Source organism: Saccharomyces kudriavzevii (genome assembly GCF_947243775.1).
Source record: "Saccharomyces kudriavzevii IFO 1802 strain IFO1802 genome assembly, chromosome: 5".
In the NCBI taxonomy this organism is placed as follows: domain Eukaryota; kingdom Fungi; phylum Ascomycota; class Saccharomycetes; order Saccharomycetales; family Saccharomycetaceae; genus Saccharomyces; species Saccharomyces kudriavzevii.
The window spans coordinates 328921-346104 of NC_079276.1; the positions used below are offsets into that span (position 1 = coordinate 328921).

Genomic DNA, 17184 nt, shown 5'->3' on the forward strand with positions numbered 1-17184 from the left:
TTTCCCTTTACCGGCCCACTATTTTTTTTTCAGCTGACTCCTGCTCCAATATGCTACTCCGCCCATAAGTCACGTGCCATGAGTAGGTGTGGCTTTAAGGCACAGTATGCACGTGATGTGGCGTGCTATTGGTTTACCCGGAGCATATGACTTTGGATTGTGGAAAATTACGTGAGAGCAAACCGCACTCGGAGGTAAAGATGATGGGCCTAAGATATTGTATGATTGCGACAAATTAGTCGAACAAATATATAAAAAAAATTAGGGAACAGCATAAAATATGCCTAGCAAAGACCCAGAGAGCCACATAGATAAAGACATACGGAAAATATCGTCGAGGAACGATGAGCTGGTCAAACAAGACGCTACGCTAAAGAGGGAATATACTACACTACTGAGAAAAGTATCTAGTGTAATAACGGTGCTGAACAGTGTGGATGCTGACGTTGCTGGCACTGCTTCCTCCAATACGGAAGCCCCGTGCTTAATCTCAGAGGCGACGGTGGAGAAAGTTCCCGAATTGAGGTGGTATAACGAACAAATATCACTAACCACGTCAAAGCTTGAGAACAAGGAAGACATTGAGATTCCGGAAGAGTTAGTGGATGCATATACCCTGTATAAGGAAACTCCGCTACTATATAATGACACTCACCTACCATAAATAACGTGCTATATAATGCGATGAAGGGAAATGCTTGGTTTTGGAATATTATGTTTATATACATGTATACGCGGGCCTCTTTTTACGTTAACGTGTAGAGTATGTTGGTCTTTTGTCTCTCTTGTTATCGTGCCTAATAACATTTTCAAGTGCTCTGTGGTTGATGAATAGCCCACAAAGAAACTTCCTGACGTGTGGTTTAAATCGATATTTCGACATCATATTGAACACTTTGAAGAACATTTTCTCGTTTTCAAAAAGCCTTGGACCATACTTATTGTTTATTTCTGTGATTTCCTTTACAGCGTGATTGGAAAGGATGTGATTACCTAGTTGACTCACTATGTGCAGCACTTTGATTTCGATCGAATCCTCGTCGTTGCGGTATTGTGACACATAGGGAGAAGGTAGGCCTTCAATTGAGAAAAAACTATTATTTTCATCTGAAATTGTAATACTTTGACTTGTGATGTTCTTGTCGTTTTTACTGATGATCATCTTCTCGTTTAATGGATTCTCTGCTGTATTCTTCTCTCTGAGCAATTTGTCTAAATCGAATTCAATAGGAACGCTCTTTTCTATCAGGTCACCATTGCTTCTATTAAAAACTATCATCTCGTCTGTATACTCGCCGAAAGTGGACCATTTGTGCTCATTATATGAAAGAAATCTATCAAGTCGGTTCGGTAATGCAATTCCGATTGGCTCGTCTTGTACGCTGACACAACAATTCCACCCCATTTCATCCAGAATTTCGCACCCTTCTCGGGTAGTGCTGATTAACCCCAAAACATAAAATGCTGTAAACCTGACGCTGGTCACGCTAGCGTTATAGGCCACCTCAATAATATCTTCCACCAACGAGTAGTTATCCAATAAGCCTATGCCCAATTCTGTGGATCCTATGAATCCAACGCACCACAGTGCCGCTTTTAAGTCCAAAATTTCTTTGGCATCTTCCATCATAGTCATATCGTTTCCGTTAACGTATTTTTTTATGACGTTCATAAACGTAACTAAATCCCCTGTATGGCTTAAGAGCAATATCCCGTCTTCCGTTTTGGTTAAACTTTCATAAAAATGAAGTGGTAAACGGCTCTTTTGTTGAAACGTAAGGGATTTGGCATCTATTGATTGATTTTTCTTCAAAAACTCCTCCACAATATGAACATATTCTAAATTTTTTTTGGACAACCACGAATCTCTCTCCTCCTTCACGAAATTGATTTCATTCAACAGTTGAAACCCGTACGGCCGACTTAACAGTTCGAAAAGTATCGGCGACCTGATAAATACCATTTGATTCAAAAACATCCTAAATGAGGTGCCCAACTCTTCGGAGCCATTGCCTGCAACAATACACTCATATAAAGCTTGGTCCGCTACCGCAACTACACTGGGGCTTAAATCGTATAGCTGTCGCGTTAGCATTTCCATTTTAAATTGCTGCAGTTTGGTTTTGTTTGCTTTCAACTTGAGATCACTTTCTTTCATCGATAACAGTTCCTTTAGTTTGTCACCGATATGCTTCGTGGCCTCAATCCTAACTTTTTCGTTGGCAACAACAAGTGCCTTGCCAATAATGACACGGCAATGTGACGAATACTTCAAATCTAATTCAGGTATGGTCAGTAATAAAAATTGGAGCCCCAACTTCGATTCGAATTGAAACATCTTATATATCACGGTAAAAAAGTTCCATCTTGTTAAAATATGGACCCCATTCTTAGATTGCATGAGGATTCCAATAAATTTGAAATAGCCAAAAATTATTTTCTCCCTTAATGTATTTTTGTTGAAAATGTTACCGGATATGTTTCCCTCCATGGCTCTAAACATTAAAGAAGCCAATTGCGGTATAATCTTGGTATCATCCATGAGGATTTTCATGCCTTCAGGCGTTGCCGTTAGTGTTTTGAAAAACTGACATCCAACTTGCACATATTTTTGAGATAATTTTGCACCTCTATTGACATTGGAAAATCTCAATCTAAGTGGTCTATAAAACACCAATAATCTCCTGATGAATTTGGTTGATTTAACCAATTCTTCCAGTTGTTTTTTATTCAATAAGGGTCCTTCGAGTAATTCATTTATTATGTTCCAATTCCATCGCGTAAAGTCCTTTGTTTGTAAAACTTTAGAGTCATAAACCATTCTCCTGAATCGGAAATCATCCACTTCGCGAAGAAGAGTATTTTCTTTGATATTTTTGGAAAATGATTTTATGTTTTGAACGTAATCGATATCAGACATTCCAATTGTATTTCTATTTCTATTCATTCTATAAGCTATCTTTCTGAACTGGAATGTTTCGTTCACATAGGTGAAATTTTCCTTGGAAATTGGTTTTGACACTGAGGTGTATCTATTGTCGACTAAGTTCATCCTGAGATTAAAATATTCAGTAAGAAGATATCTACCTTTTGCTACCAGGTTGTCATCTCTATCTTCTTCGTTCAGAAGTTCAAGAAGATGAGATACAAACTCTGAGTTGTCTAAAATAAGCACAATTAACGCAAGCCTTTGGTTCACAGACATACATTCTTTATAGTATTGGGATGGGGTTGGTTTGAAAGAATGAGAGTGTCTGCCCCTTGGTTTGTATGGTAAAGGTTTGATTTTCAAAACATCAAGAAAGATATCGATGAGATATTGAGCGCAAATTGAAATTTGAAAAAATGATACCAACTGTTTGAGCGGCTGGAAGTTATCGTTAGAAAAAAGCATAAAACCGTTGTAGCTGTTCAGAGTCATTGAAATAAGTGTAGAAGCGTTTTGCATTTTTTCTACATTAACGTTTGACTTGGTATTTGTGTCGGAAAAGACCGTGGTTAATACAGATACATTGAAGTCTTCTAAAAAATGTTGTCTTGTCTTGTGCGTAGCCATTAACTGTAAAACAGTATCCAATATTACCGACGCAAGTGAAAATGAAGTATAGTCTTGTAAGAATCCCTCGATAACTCTCATACCATGACATTCTTTAACCATTTCTGGAGTGACAAAACAAAGCTCTAACAGAGTTTCCAACGCCATATGCCTTAGAGAGTCTTCGGGTTTTTCAACACAACTTATAATGGCTTGCATCATGCCCTGTGTTATACCATTGTTGTATTCAATGAATCTCCGTACTAGCTTCAAGGCCTGTTCTCTTTCTATTTGATAGGAATTATCTTTCGCCAAGGAGATAATAATAAACGCATCTAACCTCAACTCCAACAGTTCATCAATGAAACTTGAAGTATTGATTAAATATCGGCATACTCTGTAGGCAGATGCCGCAATAAGTTTGTTTTCACTAAGAAGAAGATTTTGAATTGATGACATAAACGAAGTCAACACTAAATCTTTTCTTATTTCTGTATGCTCTCTCAACAAAATGACTAAGCCATTTGCCTTTTGGGCGATAAAATCAGGATTAACATTCTTTTCTTGAAAACTTTGCATATAGTCGCTTACTAACCAAGTAGCTGCCTCAGTCGTTGTAGATTTGAAGATTTGATTTTCGTTCTCAATATTACTAAGATCTTTTTCGGTGTCATCTGTCAAATTCATTCCATGTGAATCGCCCAAATTTGAAACAGAAACAGTTGAAAGGTTCTCATTGTTTTGAGAGTTAATTGTGCTGTTTCGATTCAAGTTTTGTTGACTACTACGCTCAGTTGTTGAAGTGGGAGTGGTCAGATATTCATCATCGAGAGTGATTTGATCTGTCAGACTGTTGTGGTCATCCAATTCTTCACTATCATTATCTTGAGCCTCGTCATTCCTGATGCTTCCTATGTCAGCCCTTATTGAACTGGACGTTGTGAGCGATCTTTGTCTTTTCTTGTCAAATTGTTGTTTGAGGTCAAAGAGGTGCCGCTCGGTTCTTTTTATCGAGTTGTCGATTTCTCTGAGTTGCGTGTTAGCCCTTATCCTCATTGAGTGCTTTTGTAAATGATCCGTGGAGTAAGATCCGGAGTAGATATCAGATATTGTGGAGTCCCGAAGATGTTCCAAATCGTCTTTCTTTTTGCGCAATCGAGCCAGTTCCTGATATTGATTGTTTATTTCTGACTTCAGATTAAGAAGTGCTTTCGTCATAGTGCTTCTCGTTCGCCTTGCCACTAGGGGACTGGTCGGCGAAGGTGCACTATTTTCCAGTTTCTTGGTGGAGATGAATGAGGTTGAAAGTACCAAGTTTTGTTTATTTCTTTTAGAGCTTTCATTCATGATGGTTGATGGACTGCTTGATATAATATTCCTGGCACTTGAAATTTGGGTATTCGAGTTATCATGGCTGTGTTTCGGGGTCAATAGCGGAGCAGTATTGATCACTGAACGGTGCCGACTTGAAAGAGGGCTACTCTCCTTTGTACTATGAGGCATGCTCATTGCAAAATCATAAACTTTCGCTAGAGATGTTACAGTGCAGAGTGTCCTCCCTGGCGTGTAGAACTATAATTTGAGAATACTTTGGTTATATCGGCGAACAATAGGAACTGATAGATATTTCATCTTTCTTCTTGCCGATGGATCAATCAATTTTCATGAGAACATAAAAAAAAAAAAGGACCATACGCATAGTTAAAAGAATAAAGAATGTACATAGATATATGAAGGAGAGATCAACTGGCTACGGTTTGTAATTATGTTATATTTACACTTTAGAGAGGTGGGAAAACCGGCGGCCCTAGTTGTCCTCTTCGCCCGACAGAAGGTCTTGCAATTGCTCGGTCAGTCTGGCAGTTTCTTCGTCCATGCTTGTGTCACTGTCCACAGTTTGCGGAACACCCATGAGCTCTCTTGTCTTGAATACGAACTCGCTTGCAGTTGAGATATCAAATGCCCAACAAAATCCATATATCGACGTGCTGAACGTACCTATGGAAGCTGCAGATGCAAACGTTAACGCGGACATGGCTTCGTTCCTTTGGGAGAACGGTGGGGGCTTGTAATTTTGTTGGAACATATTCGGGACGTCTGCCAGTAATAGACGATGTTAGTAAAAGGTTGTTGAAGCTTGTCTACTAAAATAGGACGCATTACATACATTTTCGTACTTTTATGGCCTTGGAGATTAGTCTCATGGTGATCAGGGTGAAAGCGGCCGCACCATAAAACCTGGCCATCTGGAGTACTCTCCTTTTCTTGTACTCTTTCTTGTCGTCGATTGTGGTGCTGTTCATCGAAGGAGCGGTCATACGAGTAGTGGTAACCCCTGGCAAAGTAGTTGTTCCTCCGTTCAAGTTACCATAGTAGCGTCGGTTTTTCAAAAGGATCGCGGCTGCTCAGTAACGCTTGTTTCCCAAAAAGTACGGTCACCGGGTGGACTGTTTAGGTCATTAGTTGACTTTATGCATTTGAGTATTTATATATTGATTTCGTTTATTCTGTTTACTTAAAATAAAAGATGAAGTAGATGTATAGATTTTCTTTTTCTTCTTCTGTTTAGGGATTATCCCGTATTGATCTTTTTTGGATTTGAATTTGACGTTGACGTCAAGTGATTAATCTTGTCTCATCTTCAAATATCTCTTCACCACCTTGTCCTTCTTGATGATGTATACCGCAGCCCCCCAGCCTGAAAGTGCGTCACGGTCGGCAGCGTTCAGTAGCGCTTGACTTATGGTTTCGAAAAGGTCTTCTGACTCCAGGTTTGGCTCGTACAGGGACTCGCACATACCGAACAGCTGATCAGATGCAGTGCCGCTGACAATGAAATCTTTGGCCTCGTCAATACAGCCGATCAGGTCGAAACCGGCAATAAAGGGCTTCCCGGATTTGGAATTAATACCTGCCACCACTGGGCCCACGAAATATGGACCAAATCTTCTTTCATAAAGCGAACTGGACACCAATTGAGTGAAAGTTTCCGGCTCAATGGCTCTTTCTTCCCTCAGCTTGTATAGGTTTGTCTTGTAGCGGAACATTTCGTTTAGCGTAGTTACGTCAGTAGCCAGACCAGTAATCCCTAAGAAGACGTGCCCATAGTGGAAGATTTTCTCAAATTTGTTCGACACACCCAATGACTGGCTTCCCAGACGCAAATCGCAGGCTATGGCCACACAATCTTTACCCGTCATTGCAACTACAATACCACCGTTAATAGAACTAGGATCGGACATTCTCTATTTTCTGTTCGTTATTCTATTCTCTTACCAACAATTCTCAAGCAGCGCACACTACTATTCAACCACTTTCCAAACTTGTTCAGCAGCTTCGTTGTTTCAATTGATCTCTTCCTTAGTGCGAGAACCTTTTTCTGATTTCTTCTTTTTCTCGCCCCTGCACTTTCCAGTATTTTTGCCACCCATAGGCTCTCTGGGCACGTGATTGAACTACGTTAATAGCGATCAGACCCTTCATCGCCATAAAGGAGCACTGATAGCAGTTTTCAAACTGTCTGCCTCAGCTACTACCCATAGACAGCCTGTTGCAACATGAATACCGCTCTTATCAATGCTGGCGTACCATCCACCGGGCCTGCGAGAACTAATGCACTTCGTTACCCTATGTTACGCGTCTTTTCTACCATTTTTTTTATCTTGGTTTGTTTACAGTACGCGTGGTGGGACCATAAAGGGAATGGTGAGGAGTGCAGAAAAATTTTCTCTTACTTCTTCTATCTCCCGTAGTTTCAGCATATCTTTTATTAGTTGAAGCAACAAATAGTACCGGCAACTGTTTTGTTAAAGACTTCTCAGTTCGTTATATTCGCATGTCACAAGTTCAAGAACAGCATGTATCAGAGTCGCAGCTTCAGTACGGAAACGGTTCATTGATGTCTACTGTACCAGCAGACCCTTCACAGTCCATCGTTGATGGAAGCGGCAATAGTGGCGGTGGTGAAATTGCGGAAACCAACGGCTCCGCCGTTGGTGCCGGGTTGCCGAAGCACGATCAAATGCAGGGCGAGGTGGAGGACGAAGAGTTCGATGAAGCTGCGTTGGGTTCGTTCGTGCCTATCGAAAAGTTGCAAGTGAACGGAATCACTGCGGCAGACGTGAAAAAGCTAAGAGAGAGTGGGTTGCATACGGCTGAAGCGGTAGCGTATGCTCCCAAAAAGGCTTTAATGGAAATTAAAGGTATATCTGAGGCGAAAGCAGAGAAGTTGCTGAACGAGGCCGCACGGCTAGTGCCCATGGGGTTTGTCACCGCGGCAGATTTCCACCTGAGAAGATCGGAACTGATTTGTTTGACTAGCGGGTCCAAGAATCTAGACACTCTCTTGGGTGGTGGAGTAGAAACAGGTTCCATTACCGAGCTGTTTGGTGAATTCAGAACAGGTAAGTCTCAACTGTGTCACACTTTGGCAGTAACTTGTCAAATCCCACTAGATATTGGTGGCGGTGAAGGTAAATGTTTGTATATCGACACCGAAGGTACTTTTAGACCCGTGAGATTGGTGTCCATTGCTCAGCGGTTCGGATTGGACCCGGATGATGCCTTGAACAATGTTGCTTATGCAAGAGCCTACAATGCAGACCATCAGCTGAGACTGCTGGACGCGGCTGCTCAAATGATGAGTGAGTCCAGGTTCTCTTTGATCGTGGTGGATTCTGTCATGGCTCTTTACAGAACGGATTTTTCCGGTAGAGGTGAGCTAAGCGCCAGACAAATGCATTTGGCCAAATTCATGCGTGCCCTACAAAGACTGGCCGACCAATTTGGTGTCGCCGTCGTCGTTACTAACCAAGTCGTCGCCCAAGTCGATGGTGGCATGTCTTTCAACTCAGACCCGAAGAAGCCAATTGGTGGTAACATTATGGCCCATTCTTCCACCACACGACTTGGTTTCAAGAAAGGTAAAGGATGTCAAAGAATATGTAAAGTCGTGGACTCGCCTTGCCTGCCCGAGGCCGAGTGTGTATTTGCAATCTACGAAGACGGTGTCGGTGACCCCAGAGAGGAAGACGAATAATTACACACACACATACATACACCCTCTTGTCCCTATTCATATCTACAGGCCTACTTTCAGTTCTCCTCCTTAGGTTACGTTCCATACTCTTTATTTTCATTTCTCCCCATTGTCTTAGATTTTTGCATATATTTCGTCATATATACTTCACGATTCTATCCACGATCTTGTCGTTTTTTTTTCAGTTCTTTTAGATAACTTTCTTATTGTCACCTATCAAATATATGTACTTTTTTCTCTTCGACTGTCTTTTCGATGACTACTTTTTTTTACAGGGTCCGTGTGGCTTTATCCTTTTAGGGGAGTGAAAAAAAAATTTTCGATCGATGTCTCCATTCTGTTATAAGCCCAACCCAGAGTATTTTATTCTTCTTCACACCGGTGATAATTCTCCTTGTTTGAATTTTAACGTTTCATATTGAATGGTAAACTGTACTTTGAAGAAAGGAATTGAACAGGACTTTTGTCAACAGCAAGAGAAGCACGCCTAATATTCTCAAAATAATTTCTGTCCTTTCAGACTGTACCCAATATGTCCATAGCCATTTGCTCAAATACCCCTGGAGCATATCCTGAAATCGGAGCTTGTAGTGGAATGGATGATCATCTCGAATCAAGTCAGTTCTCCACCGGCTCCTCTTTGGCGTTGAATGAACCAGATGCCGATCAATATTGGTCGTCTGCTTCCTCCAATATGACACACCAAAGTAACATATACACGAATAGCAGAAAGGAAGATTTGCCTAATTCGAACAATTCTCTGTCAGAGTCTCCAATGGATGACGAAGGTGGCGAACAAATTGCTCCTGCTGTTGGTGGGGACACGATGGCTAGCGATCCTTCGCCTTCCTTAGTCGAAAAATACAATACATTCCCCACAAAAAGTATTCTCTCTGAAGGAAGAGAGTTTGCTGATGATATTCCTTCGTCCCCAGAGGGGAAATCACGAGTATCTTTTGAAACTGATATTTCCTCTGAAATTTCAGATAGCACGGCGCCACAGAGAAACTCAGTGTTTGACGACTTCGTCGAGCCACCTCCCTCTCATAATCAATCCGTCGCTCTCTCTTTTGGTCAGTCAAACGACTTGGATTTTTTGAACAACCCAAGCGGATCGGGTTCTTCAAATGACGTCAACAGAAGTTCAAGTTCGCTATCCCTTCCTAAAAATGCGTCGTTGGATTTTGATGTTGGCAATAGTTCATGTTTCACAAACGAGGTGGTTGCATCGGAATCACACAAGGTGGCTAAATTTCATCTTGGCGAGAGAAATAAAAAAAGCTTACTAACAAGATGGAAAACCATTGAAATGTATGGTGAGGCTGTTAAGAAAACCCATGATATATATTCCAACTTTCAATATGCGCAGTACATCTTAAAGATAGGTTTGGATATGGAAAAACTACAAGAATTGGTCAAGGAACAAGATGGTGAGAGTGATTCCTCCATAGTTGATTCTTTAAAAGAATCATTACTGAACGACGCGAAAATAATATTAAAGAAATTGAGTGCCGTTGGATATCCAGATGCTCAGTACCTTTTAGGTGATGCTTACTCCTCTGGTATCTTTGGTAAAATAAAGAACAGAAGGGCTTTCCTTTTGTTCTCAGCTGCAGCCAAGAGACTACACATTGAAAGTATTTACAGAACGGCTATCTGTTATGAGTGCGGGTTGGGCGTAACAAGAAATGCGTCCAAGGCAGTTAACTTCTTGACCTTTGCGGCAATTAAAAATCACCCTGCCGCAATGTACAAATTAGGCGTATATTCATATCATGGTTTGATGGGTCTTCCCGAGGATATTCTAACAAAATTGGATGGTTATAGATGGTTGCGAAGGGCTACATCTATGGCAAACAGCCTGATCTGTGGTGCCCCTTACGAGTTAGCCAATATCTATATGACAGGATTCAAAGATCTTATTATTTCTGATCCAGATTATGCAATGGTGCTATATAAGAAGGCAGCTGTTTTAGGGCATGCGGAATCAGCAAGATTATTGGCAGAAGCCCGCAGAAATGTTGGAATTGTTCCATTTAGACATCCTGGACCAGTACAGAAGTATTGTAAGACCTCCGATGAGGTTGTGGCGTTTAGAAAATTGATCTAATTGATAAAGTACGGACTTTTCTATCATTCTTTTTCTTTGGTTATTATTTTTTCAGAAACTGTGGAGCTCGGTTTATCTTAGAAGTTTGTTTGGTCAAAAATAGACTAATTACCCATATTTCCATATTCATTGAATTTCTTTTTCTCACTATATATCTAATAAATAAAACTCAACTAAGTTCTTTTGGTATTCTCAAGCATGTTTTTGTACATGTGTTTTTACCCTTTTTCACTACTTATAAAAGGGCACTAATTCTAGAGTATTATATTTTAGCGCATTTTTTCAAACACACCAATTATCTGCTGTCACTCTTTACTTTTCCTTTCTCGAGAAAAATAGCTGAGGAAGTTTACTATGCCAAATGCTATAACTGTAGCACCTTTCCTTTCTTGTTATCGGTTTTCTTGTCAAGTTACATAGTAGTAAGCCACTTATATATTCGTTTTTTCTCTTCTGTATTTACCTTTAGTTAAAAATTCTCATCGTTAGGTTTAAAACGGAAATGAATAAAAAAGAGGGAAAAAGAATATCAATCCAACATGCAATAATCAGTAGTTATACATCGAACTATTGCAGAAAACTTATAATAAATATTGCATCATGTTCATGTTAAAGGATACTCAATGAGTATGGATCCCTCTAACATTTTGATCATGCGCATCATAAAATGCTGTCTTGTAGTTGCATAAAAGAAGAAGAATTATGACAATTATAGTAACACTCACTTACATCTAATGAGAGCATTAAGATAAGATATCTTCATTTCCAGAGTTAGCATTCTAGATCAGGTTATTCCTTAGATGACGTATAACAAACAACAAGGCCGAGGATATATAAAATAATCTGCTTTTTTCTTCGTTTTCCTTTGCAACCTTACCAGTGGAAATTTGAAGAAGATGCCTCCTATAAGCGGTTAAATAATAAGACAGCGAGTTAAACAGAGTCTGATGCTACTCATTAAACATCTTAACTGTTGGAACAAGAGTCAACCATTGTCCATTATTAGCATAACAGGTCAAATAGAATACCATTCCTGGCCCTAGGGTATTACTATATATGATGTTCAAAAGTGCGCAAAGTAGGGGAATGGCAGAATAAGATTTAAAGCGTCATTGAATTGCTGCAATTTGTGGTCCTTGAAGGTTTTGCCGCAGTTGCCGACCCAACAACCTTGTTATTTTGTGTATTTTATAATTATACGCCAAACGTCAGTAGTCTGCACTTATCTTCTATAGCGAATGGAGTTAATGGAACTCAACGATTGCTTGAGGGCTTCAATCGCCTTCTCTTGCTTTTTCAAGCGCCGTCCCTTTTTCGTTCGTCGTTCATTAGTGGACCAGCACTTGGATATGGATCTCCTGTGAAGACTGCATGTTCCCCGCACCTTTGATCTCTTTTTTTACTTCCAATCTCTTGATTGCATCGCATTTTCCTCGTAATGGCCTAATACCACGTCGCAAATTTGATCACCCAAGAATTGCTCTAATTCGTGTTCAAACTTGCATTTTGTCTATTGTACTTATCAATTTTACACCTTTTAACCAACTCAACATTCTACATACTGTTTCCAGTGCTCTTTCATATCACTAAAAACCAGGATGTCGTCTAAATACACTACTACAAAGCCTAGCACACGAAACAGATCGGCAATATCAAACGAACATACTAGGGGCTTCGACCTACCCAAAGGGCAACACCCGATATCGATTTTAAAGCCAAACAATTGAAATTACATGAATTTCTTCATCTGAATCTGATGATGACGGCTATCGAAGTTTTAAGTGAAGACAATTTTCTCCTTACATATTTTCGCAAATAGGATTTCTAAAGGCGCAATGGGAATGGATTCTTTAATGAGACCCTATTAGGCTTTCATGCATAAAGGTGACTGCTGCCCTTTTTCTTGATTAGCATAGTTAATGACATGTAAAATATGGGTAAATTTCTTTGTGAGTAAGTCGTCGATCAACACCGATGCTTCTTCCTCAATTTTCGGCGAAATATGGGTATGATTGTAATTGTAGTGGTCGGCTATCTTCCTTAAGCCAGATTTCATGTTTAACCTTTCGATGTTCGTTGATTATTTTGGTGGCAAGCTTCCCCTCGCAATGTCCTTGGACTTAATTCGTAACCACTTCTGTGTTATTAATCAAAACTGTTACTGAGGCTTTATTCTCATTCGTCTACGATGCTAGATACATATCTCTTCTAATTCTATGGCGTATTTGTCCGCCAGTTGTTCCATCATTATTAAGTCAATGCTAAGAATGCTCAGGCTCCCAAAGGAGGGCATCATCCTCCGGTTGTTTGCTGCGCTTGCGGTGTGGTCAGATCCTTGGCTAACCAGCCTAAAAGCGCATTGGGCCTACATACGAAAATTACAGCCAACCAGTCTGCTAGAACCACCATTTCGAAACAGCCCATCTACAGAGTAGATCGATCCACCACAGGTAAAGTACTTACGGTTTCTGCACCAAAAACCGGATCGTTTTAGCAGTCAGTTATGTTCGTTCAATTGCTTTTATGCAAGGGTTTTACGTGTTCAAAGAATGCAACAGAAATAAGGAGTAAAAAAAGGATTGAGTACTCAAGCATTTCTTATCTTCTACCTATCTTCCATTTAGTAATTTTTTTGGTTGTCTTTGTATATTTTATGAAATGGGAAGTTTTAACTTCCTGTGAAGTCCCAAATTCAGCTTATCATATTCCTGCACGAAGAGAGTTGCATATTAGGAAAAGTTTCGAGAATGACCCGGTTCTCCGCAGTTGGGACAGAGAAATGGTGGCGCGTACACATGATTTGAGGCCTTCTCTTCCGTTCGTTGTTATCACCGCTCGAGTGTTTTGCTTGAGCTCTAAATCCCTGGTTTAAGAAGCGCTTAGATACGTAGCGTTGATAAACAATTTACTTGTCGTCTCAAAGAGTGATAAGACCTCTGAGGCGCAACTCTTTCCTTGTTTGGTTTTTCAAGTCCCTGGTGTATCTAGTGACCAAGAATACTTGGTCTACAGCTCGGCGACAATAGTAGACGAAAAAAAACTTAAACTGCGCAGTATAGTCGCGAATACCAGTTTGTGTTAATCTTTTTAAAGAGCGCTCTATTCTGTGCGTATCGACTCTTTGCAAAAAGTGGTCACGTAAATGGTCAGTAAAAGTACTATAGTGCATTCGGAGGCCTCTCCCCCCGCTAGTATTCCGGAAAGCTCCTACTAGCTTCATTAGTCAGATTATCCGCTTAAAAAGCATTTTACTGTCAGATCGAATCGATTTGATGACGGTTTTAATATCCAAAGCGTCAAAGAAAATCACCGGTTGCAATGCACCTCGGTTTCCTCTAGAAGGCTTAGGGTGTGCCGCTTCAATGTTCAAATCTTGAAGCGCCACTACCAATTGTCGCGCAGCCAACTTACTAATCAAACGATAAACGAACTTCTTATCTAAATTAATCACCGGCTTCCCACTTTTCAAGTGGGTTCACCAATTGTAGCTCCATACCTTTCTCACCTTAAATAAATCGGTCATCACTGACCGCTTAGGGTGATGGATCTCAACCTGCTTCAAACGCAGTTGGTAATTAGGGTGTGCTATCATGAATCAGAATACGGTTGGGACTAAGGATTGGTTTCCTTACAACTAACATGTTGCCATCCGATATAGTGTAACGGCTATCACATCACGCTTTCACCGTGGAGACCGGGGTTCGACTCCCCGTATCGGAGTGTACTTTTTATAATTTCAACTCCCAACGCTCTCTCTGGGGTGTCAGGAGCCAGTTATACAATAGATCAGCCCATTGTCGTACCTCAAATGTCCCTCGATAGAAGAAAAAGCACTCAAACTGCGCACGCTTTTATAGTTTTGCATGCGATTTTTACCCCGGAAATCGCGTTTAGTAAAGTCAACGCGGGATTTCTAATATGGTTTAGAAGCACTGAGTTCGATTCCATACCAAACGAGAGGAAGCCCCCACATAAATTGTTTCCCTTGCAGTCCATAAGATTGATCGAAGCTGTATTTGGGACTTTCCTTTCCATTAAACTTCTGGGGGCGAATTCAACCTTTCGCTTGAACAAGTTTCGAATGTGTCGTAAACCTTAGCTCGATCCTTAAAAAGTACTCGGATTATCAATATACAAAAAAGAATAACTGCAAACAGAAGAAGCAGGGTCTCCACATAAAAAATGATAAAAAGATGGCTATCTGTGAATAAGAAAAAGTCAGAATCAGAAAAGGGTACACATTGCAATGGTGAAGTCAGTCGAAAAACAACTAACGTGAAAAGGAACAAAGGCTTTGGAGGTCCAACCTTAGGAAAACCATCAAGTACTAAGAGTAGTATATCAAGCCTACCTTCCAATCCTACAAGCAATGAAAGAAAAAGTAAGTCCAATGTCCATGCGGATAACGCGGCGGACCATAAACACCATCACAATGCGAATGAAATAGGATGTGATTCTCCTATCACATATGAAGATCGAGCGTTAGGTACAGAGTCCTCCATTCTTTTCACTGCTATGACAGATCTAATGCCGTATGGAGACGGGTCCAACAAGGTGTTTGGTTATGAAAATTTTGGGAATACATGCTACTGTAACTCTGTTTTACAATGTCTTTATAATATCTCCGAATTCAGGTGTAATGTGCTACGATATCCTGAAAGAGTACCTGTAGTAAGTAGAATACGCAAAAGCGATTTAAATGGCTCAAAAGCAAGGATATTTACCAATGAAAGTTTCGAAGCGTCCACCAACGGAGGAAATTCGAATTCAGGGAGCCAAAACAATGTTAATGAAGATGTGTATAACCATCACCATATCCAGCATAGTGATCAGGATAATTCTTCATCTTCTACTCAGGAAAAACAGAATAGCAATGAAAAGAAAAGGAACTCATTTATGAATTTTGGGAAGAATAAGTCAAATGCTAAAGATTCCACGAAGAAAGATGATAATAACGAGATGGAACCTCAGCCTGTACATACAGTGGTCATGGCTTCAGACGCATTAACAGAAAAGCTTCACGAAGGCTGCAAAAAGATTCTTGTTGGAAGATCTCTCCCAAAGCAGGGCGATGTCCCCTCAAAAACTACAAATGCAGATTACCAAGCTAATTCTCACCATCAATTAAACATGCAAAACACTAAAACTGAATCAACAGGCGATGATGGTTTTGTTAACTGTGAAGATCTTGACCAGACTGTCAACAAATCCACCCGGGATAAAGAGAGCACATTTCCGACAAGTGAACAAAGGAAAAAGGCTGCTTTAATTAGAGGACCTGTTCTTAACATAGATCATTTGTTTTATCCGAACGAGGAAGCTACGCTCTATAATGGTCTAAAAGATATATTTGAGTCTATAACTGAGAACTTGTCACTGACAGGGATAGTCTCACCTACTGAATTTGTCAAGATTTTGAAAAAAGAAAACGTTTTGTTCAATACCATGATGCAACAAGATGCCCATGAATTCTTAAACTTTTTATTAAACGATTTCAGTGAATACATTGAACGCCGCAATTCTGGTATGCAATTCGGGCCTAAAAAAGATATCGTTAACGCCAACGATAACTTCATAGCCGATTTATTCAAAGGAACACTGACGAATCGAATCAAGTGCTTAACCTGCGACAACATCACTTCAAGAGACGAGCCATTCTTGGATTTTCCTATAGAGGTACAGGGTGATGATGAGACTGATATTCAAAAGATTTTGAGAAGCTACCATCAACGGGAGATGTTGAATGGGGTCAACAAGTTTTATTGTAACAAATGCTATGGTTTACAAGAGGCGGAACGCATAGTTGGTTTGAAGCAATTGCCTTACATTCTGTCGCTACATTTGAAAAGATTTGAGTATTCAGAAGGGCAGCAGTCAAACATCAAACTGTTTAACAAAATACTTTATCCATTAAGCTTAGATGTCTCTTCCACTTTTGATTCATCGATATCCAAAAAATATGAATTGAGCGGCGTCGTTATTCATATGGGGAGTGGCCCACAGCATGGTCATTACGTTTGCATTTGCAAGAATGAGAAGTTTGGGTGGCTTTTATATGACGACGAAACGGTAGAATCCATAAGAGAAGAGACTGTACTAAAATTTACTGGTCATCCTGGTGACCAAACAACAGCATATGTCCTATTCTATAAAGAAACCCACGTGAATGAGGCTGATAACCAAACTGAGGTTACAGACCATCTAGATAAAACTAAAAGGCAGACTGAGAACAATATAGAGCAATTAATAAAATGCGACGACTGGTTGAGGAGTCGTGCATTGAAGGCAACAGCCAATATCGAACGTAAAAAAACCTTAAAAGATATACCTGAAATTAAAGCAGCTGAAGCCAAGGCGTCTGTTAATGCCGCTGTCAAAAAACGTATGAAACAAAAAAGAAAATCAAGAATATTAAGTTTCATTAAATAAGTGCAGTGACTCAGTACATCAAAAAAAATGTAGAGTCAATGCGCATTCAAAATATTGGTAACTATGTACTCC

At 40.1% G+C, this 17184-nt stretch overlaps 7 protein-coding genes and 1 non-coding gene across 8 annotated transcripts; 5 read left to right on the forward strand and 3 right to left on the reverse strand.

Annotated features, from left to right (window-relative positions):
* Positions 1-280: 280 nt before the first annotated feature.
* On the forward strand, positions 281-664 carry IES5 (Ies5p; the record flags this gene model as incomplete). Its single annotated transcript, XM_056227501.1, has 1 exon — positions 281-664. The coding sequence occupies one exon, from the start codon at positions 281-283 to the stop codon at positions 662-664; it is 384 nt and encodes a 127-aa protein (XP_056087316.1).
* Positions 665-751: 87 nt separating this feature from the next.
* Positions 752-5044, reverse strand: TSC11 (TORC2 complex subunit TSC11; the record flags this gene model as incomplete). The annotated part of the gene is made up of 1 exon (XM_056227502.1): positions 752-5044. One exon carries the CDS (start codon positions 5042-5044, stop codon positions 752-754), a length of 4293 nt encoding a protein of 1430 aa, XP_056087317.1.
* Positions 5045-5342: 298 nt separating this feature from the next.
* AIM11 (Aim11p) lies at positions 5343-5853 on the reverse strand (the record flags this gene model as incomplete). Its single annotated transcript, XM_056227503.1, has 2 exons — positions 5343-5632; positions 5703-5853. The coding sequence occupies 2 exons, from the start codon at positions 5851-5853 to the stop codon at positions 5343-5345; spliced, it is 441 nt and encodes a 146-aa protein (XP_056087318.1).
* Positions 5854-6159: 306 nt separating this feature from the next.
* On the reverse strand, positions 6160-6777 carry PUP3 (proteasome core particle subunit beta 3; the record flags this gene model as incomplete). Its single annotated transcript, XM_056227505.1, has 1 exon — positions 6160-6777. The coding sequence occupies one exon, from the start codon at positions 6775-6777 to the stop codon at positions 6160-6162; it is 618 nt and encodes a 205-aa protein (XP_056087319.1).
* Positions 6778-7370: 593 nt separating this feature from the next.
* On the forward strand, positions 7371-8573 carry RAD51 (recombinase RAD51; the record flags this gene model as incomplete). The annotated part of the gene is made up of 1 exon (XM_056227506.1): positions 7371-8573. The coding sequence occupies one exon, from the start codon at positions 7371-7373 to the stop codon at positions 8571-8573; it is 1203 nt and encodes a 400-aa protein (XP_056087320.1).
* Positions 8574-9105: 532 nt separating this feature from the next.
* On the forward strand, positions 9106-10683 carry SHC1 (Shc1p; the record flags this gene model as incomplete). Its single annotated transcript, XM_056227507.1, has 1 exon — positions 9106-10683. One exon carries the CDS (start codon positions 9106-9108, stop codon positions 10681-10683), a length of 1578 nt encoding a protein of 525 aa, XP_056087321.1.
* A 3648-nt stretch (positions 10684-14331) lies between these two features.
* Positions 14332-14403, forward strand: Skdi_5.trna12E. The gene has a single exon. It is a non-coding gene; the product is annotated as a tRNA-Glu (tRNA).
* Positions 14404-14865: 462 nt separating this feature from the next.
* Positions 14866-17112, forward strand: UBP9 (putative ubiquitin-specific protease UBP9; the record flags this gene model as incomplete). Its single annotated transcript, XM_056227508.1, has 1 exon — positions 14866-17112. The coding sequence occupies one exon, from the start codon at positions 14866-14868 to the stop codon at positions 17110-17112; it is 2247 nt and encodes a 748-aa protein (XP_056087322.1).
* Between the last annotated feature and the right edge of the window lie 72 nt (positions 17113-17184).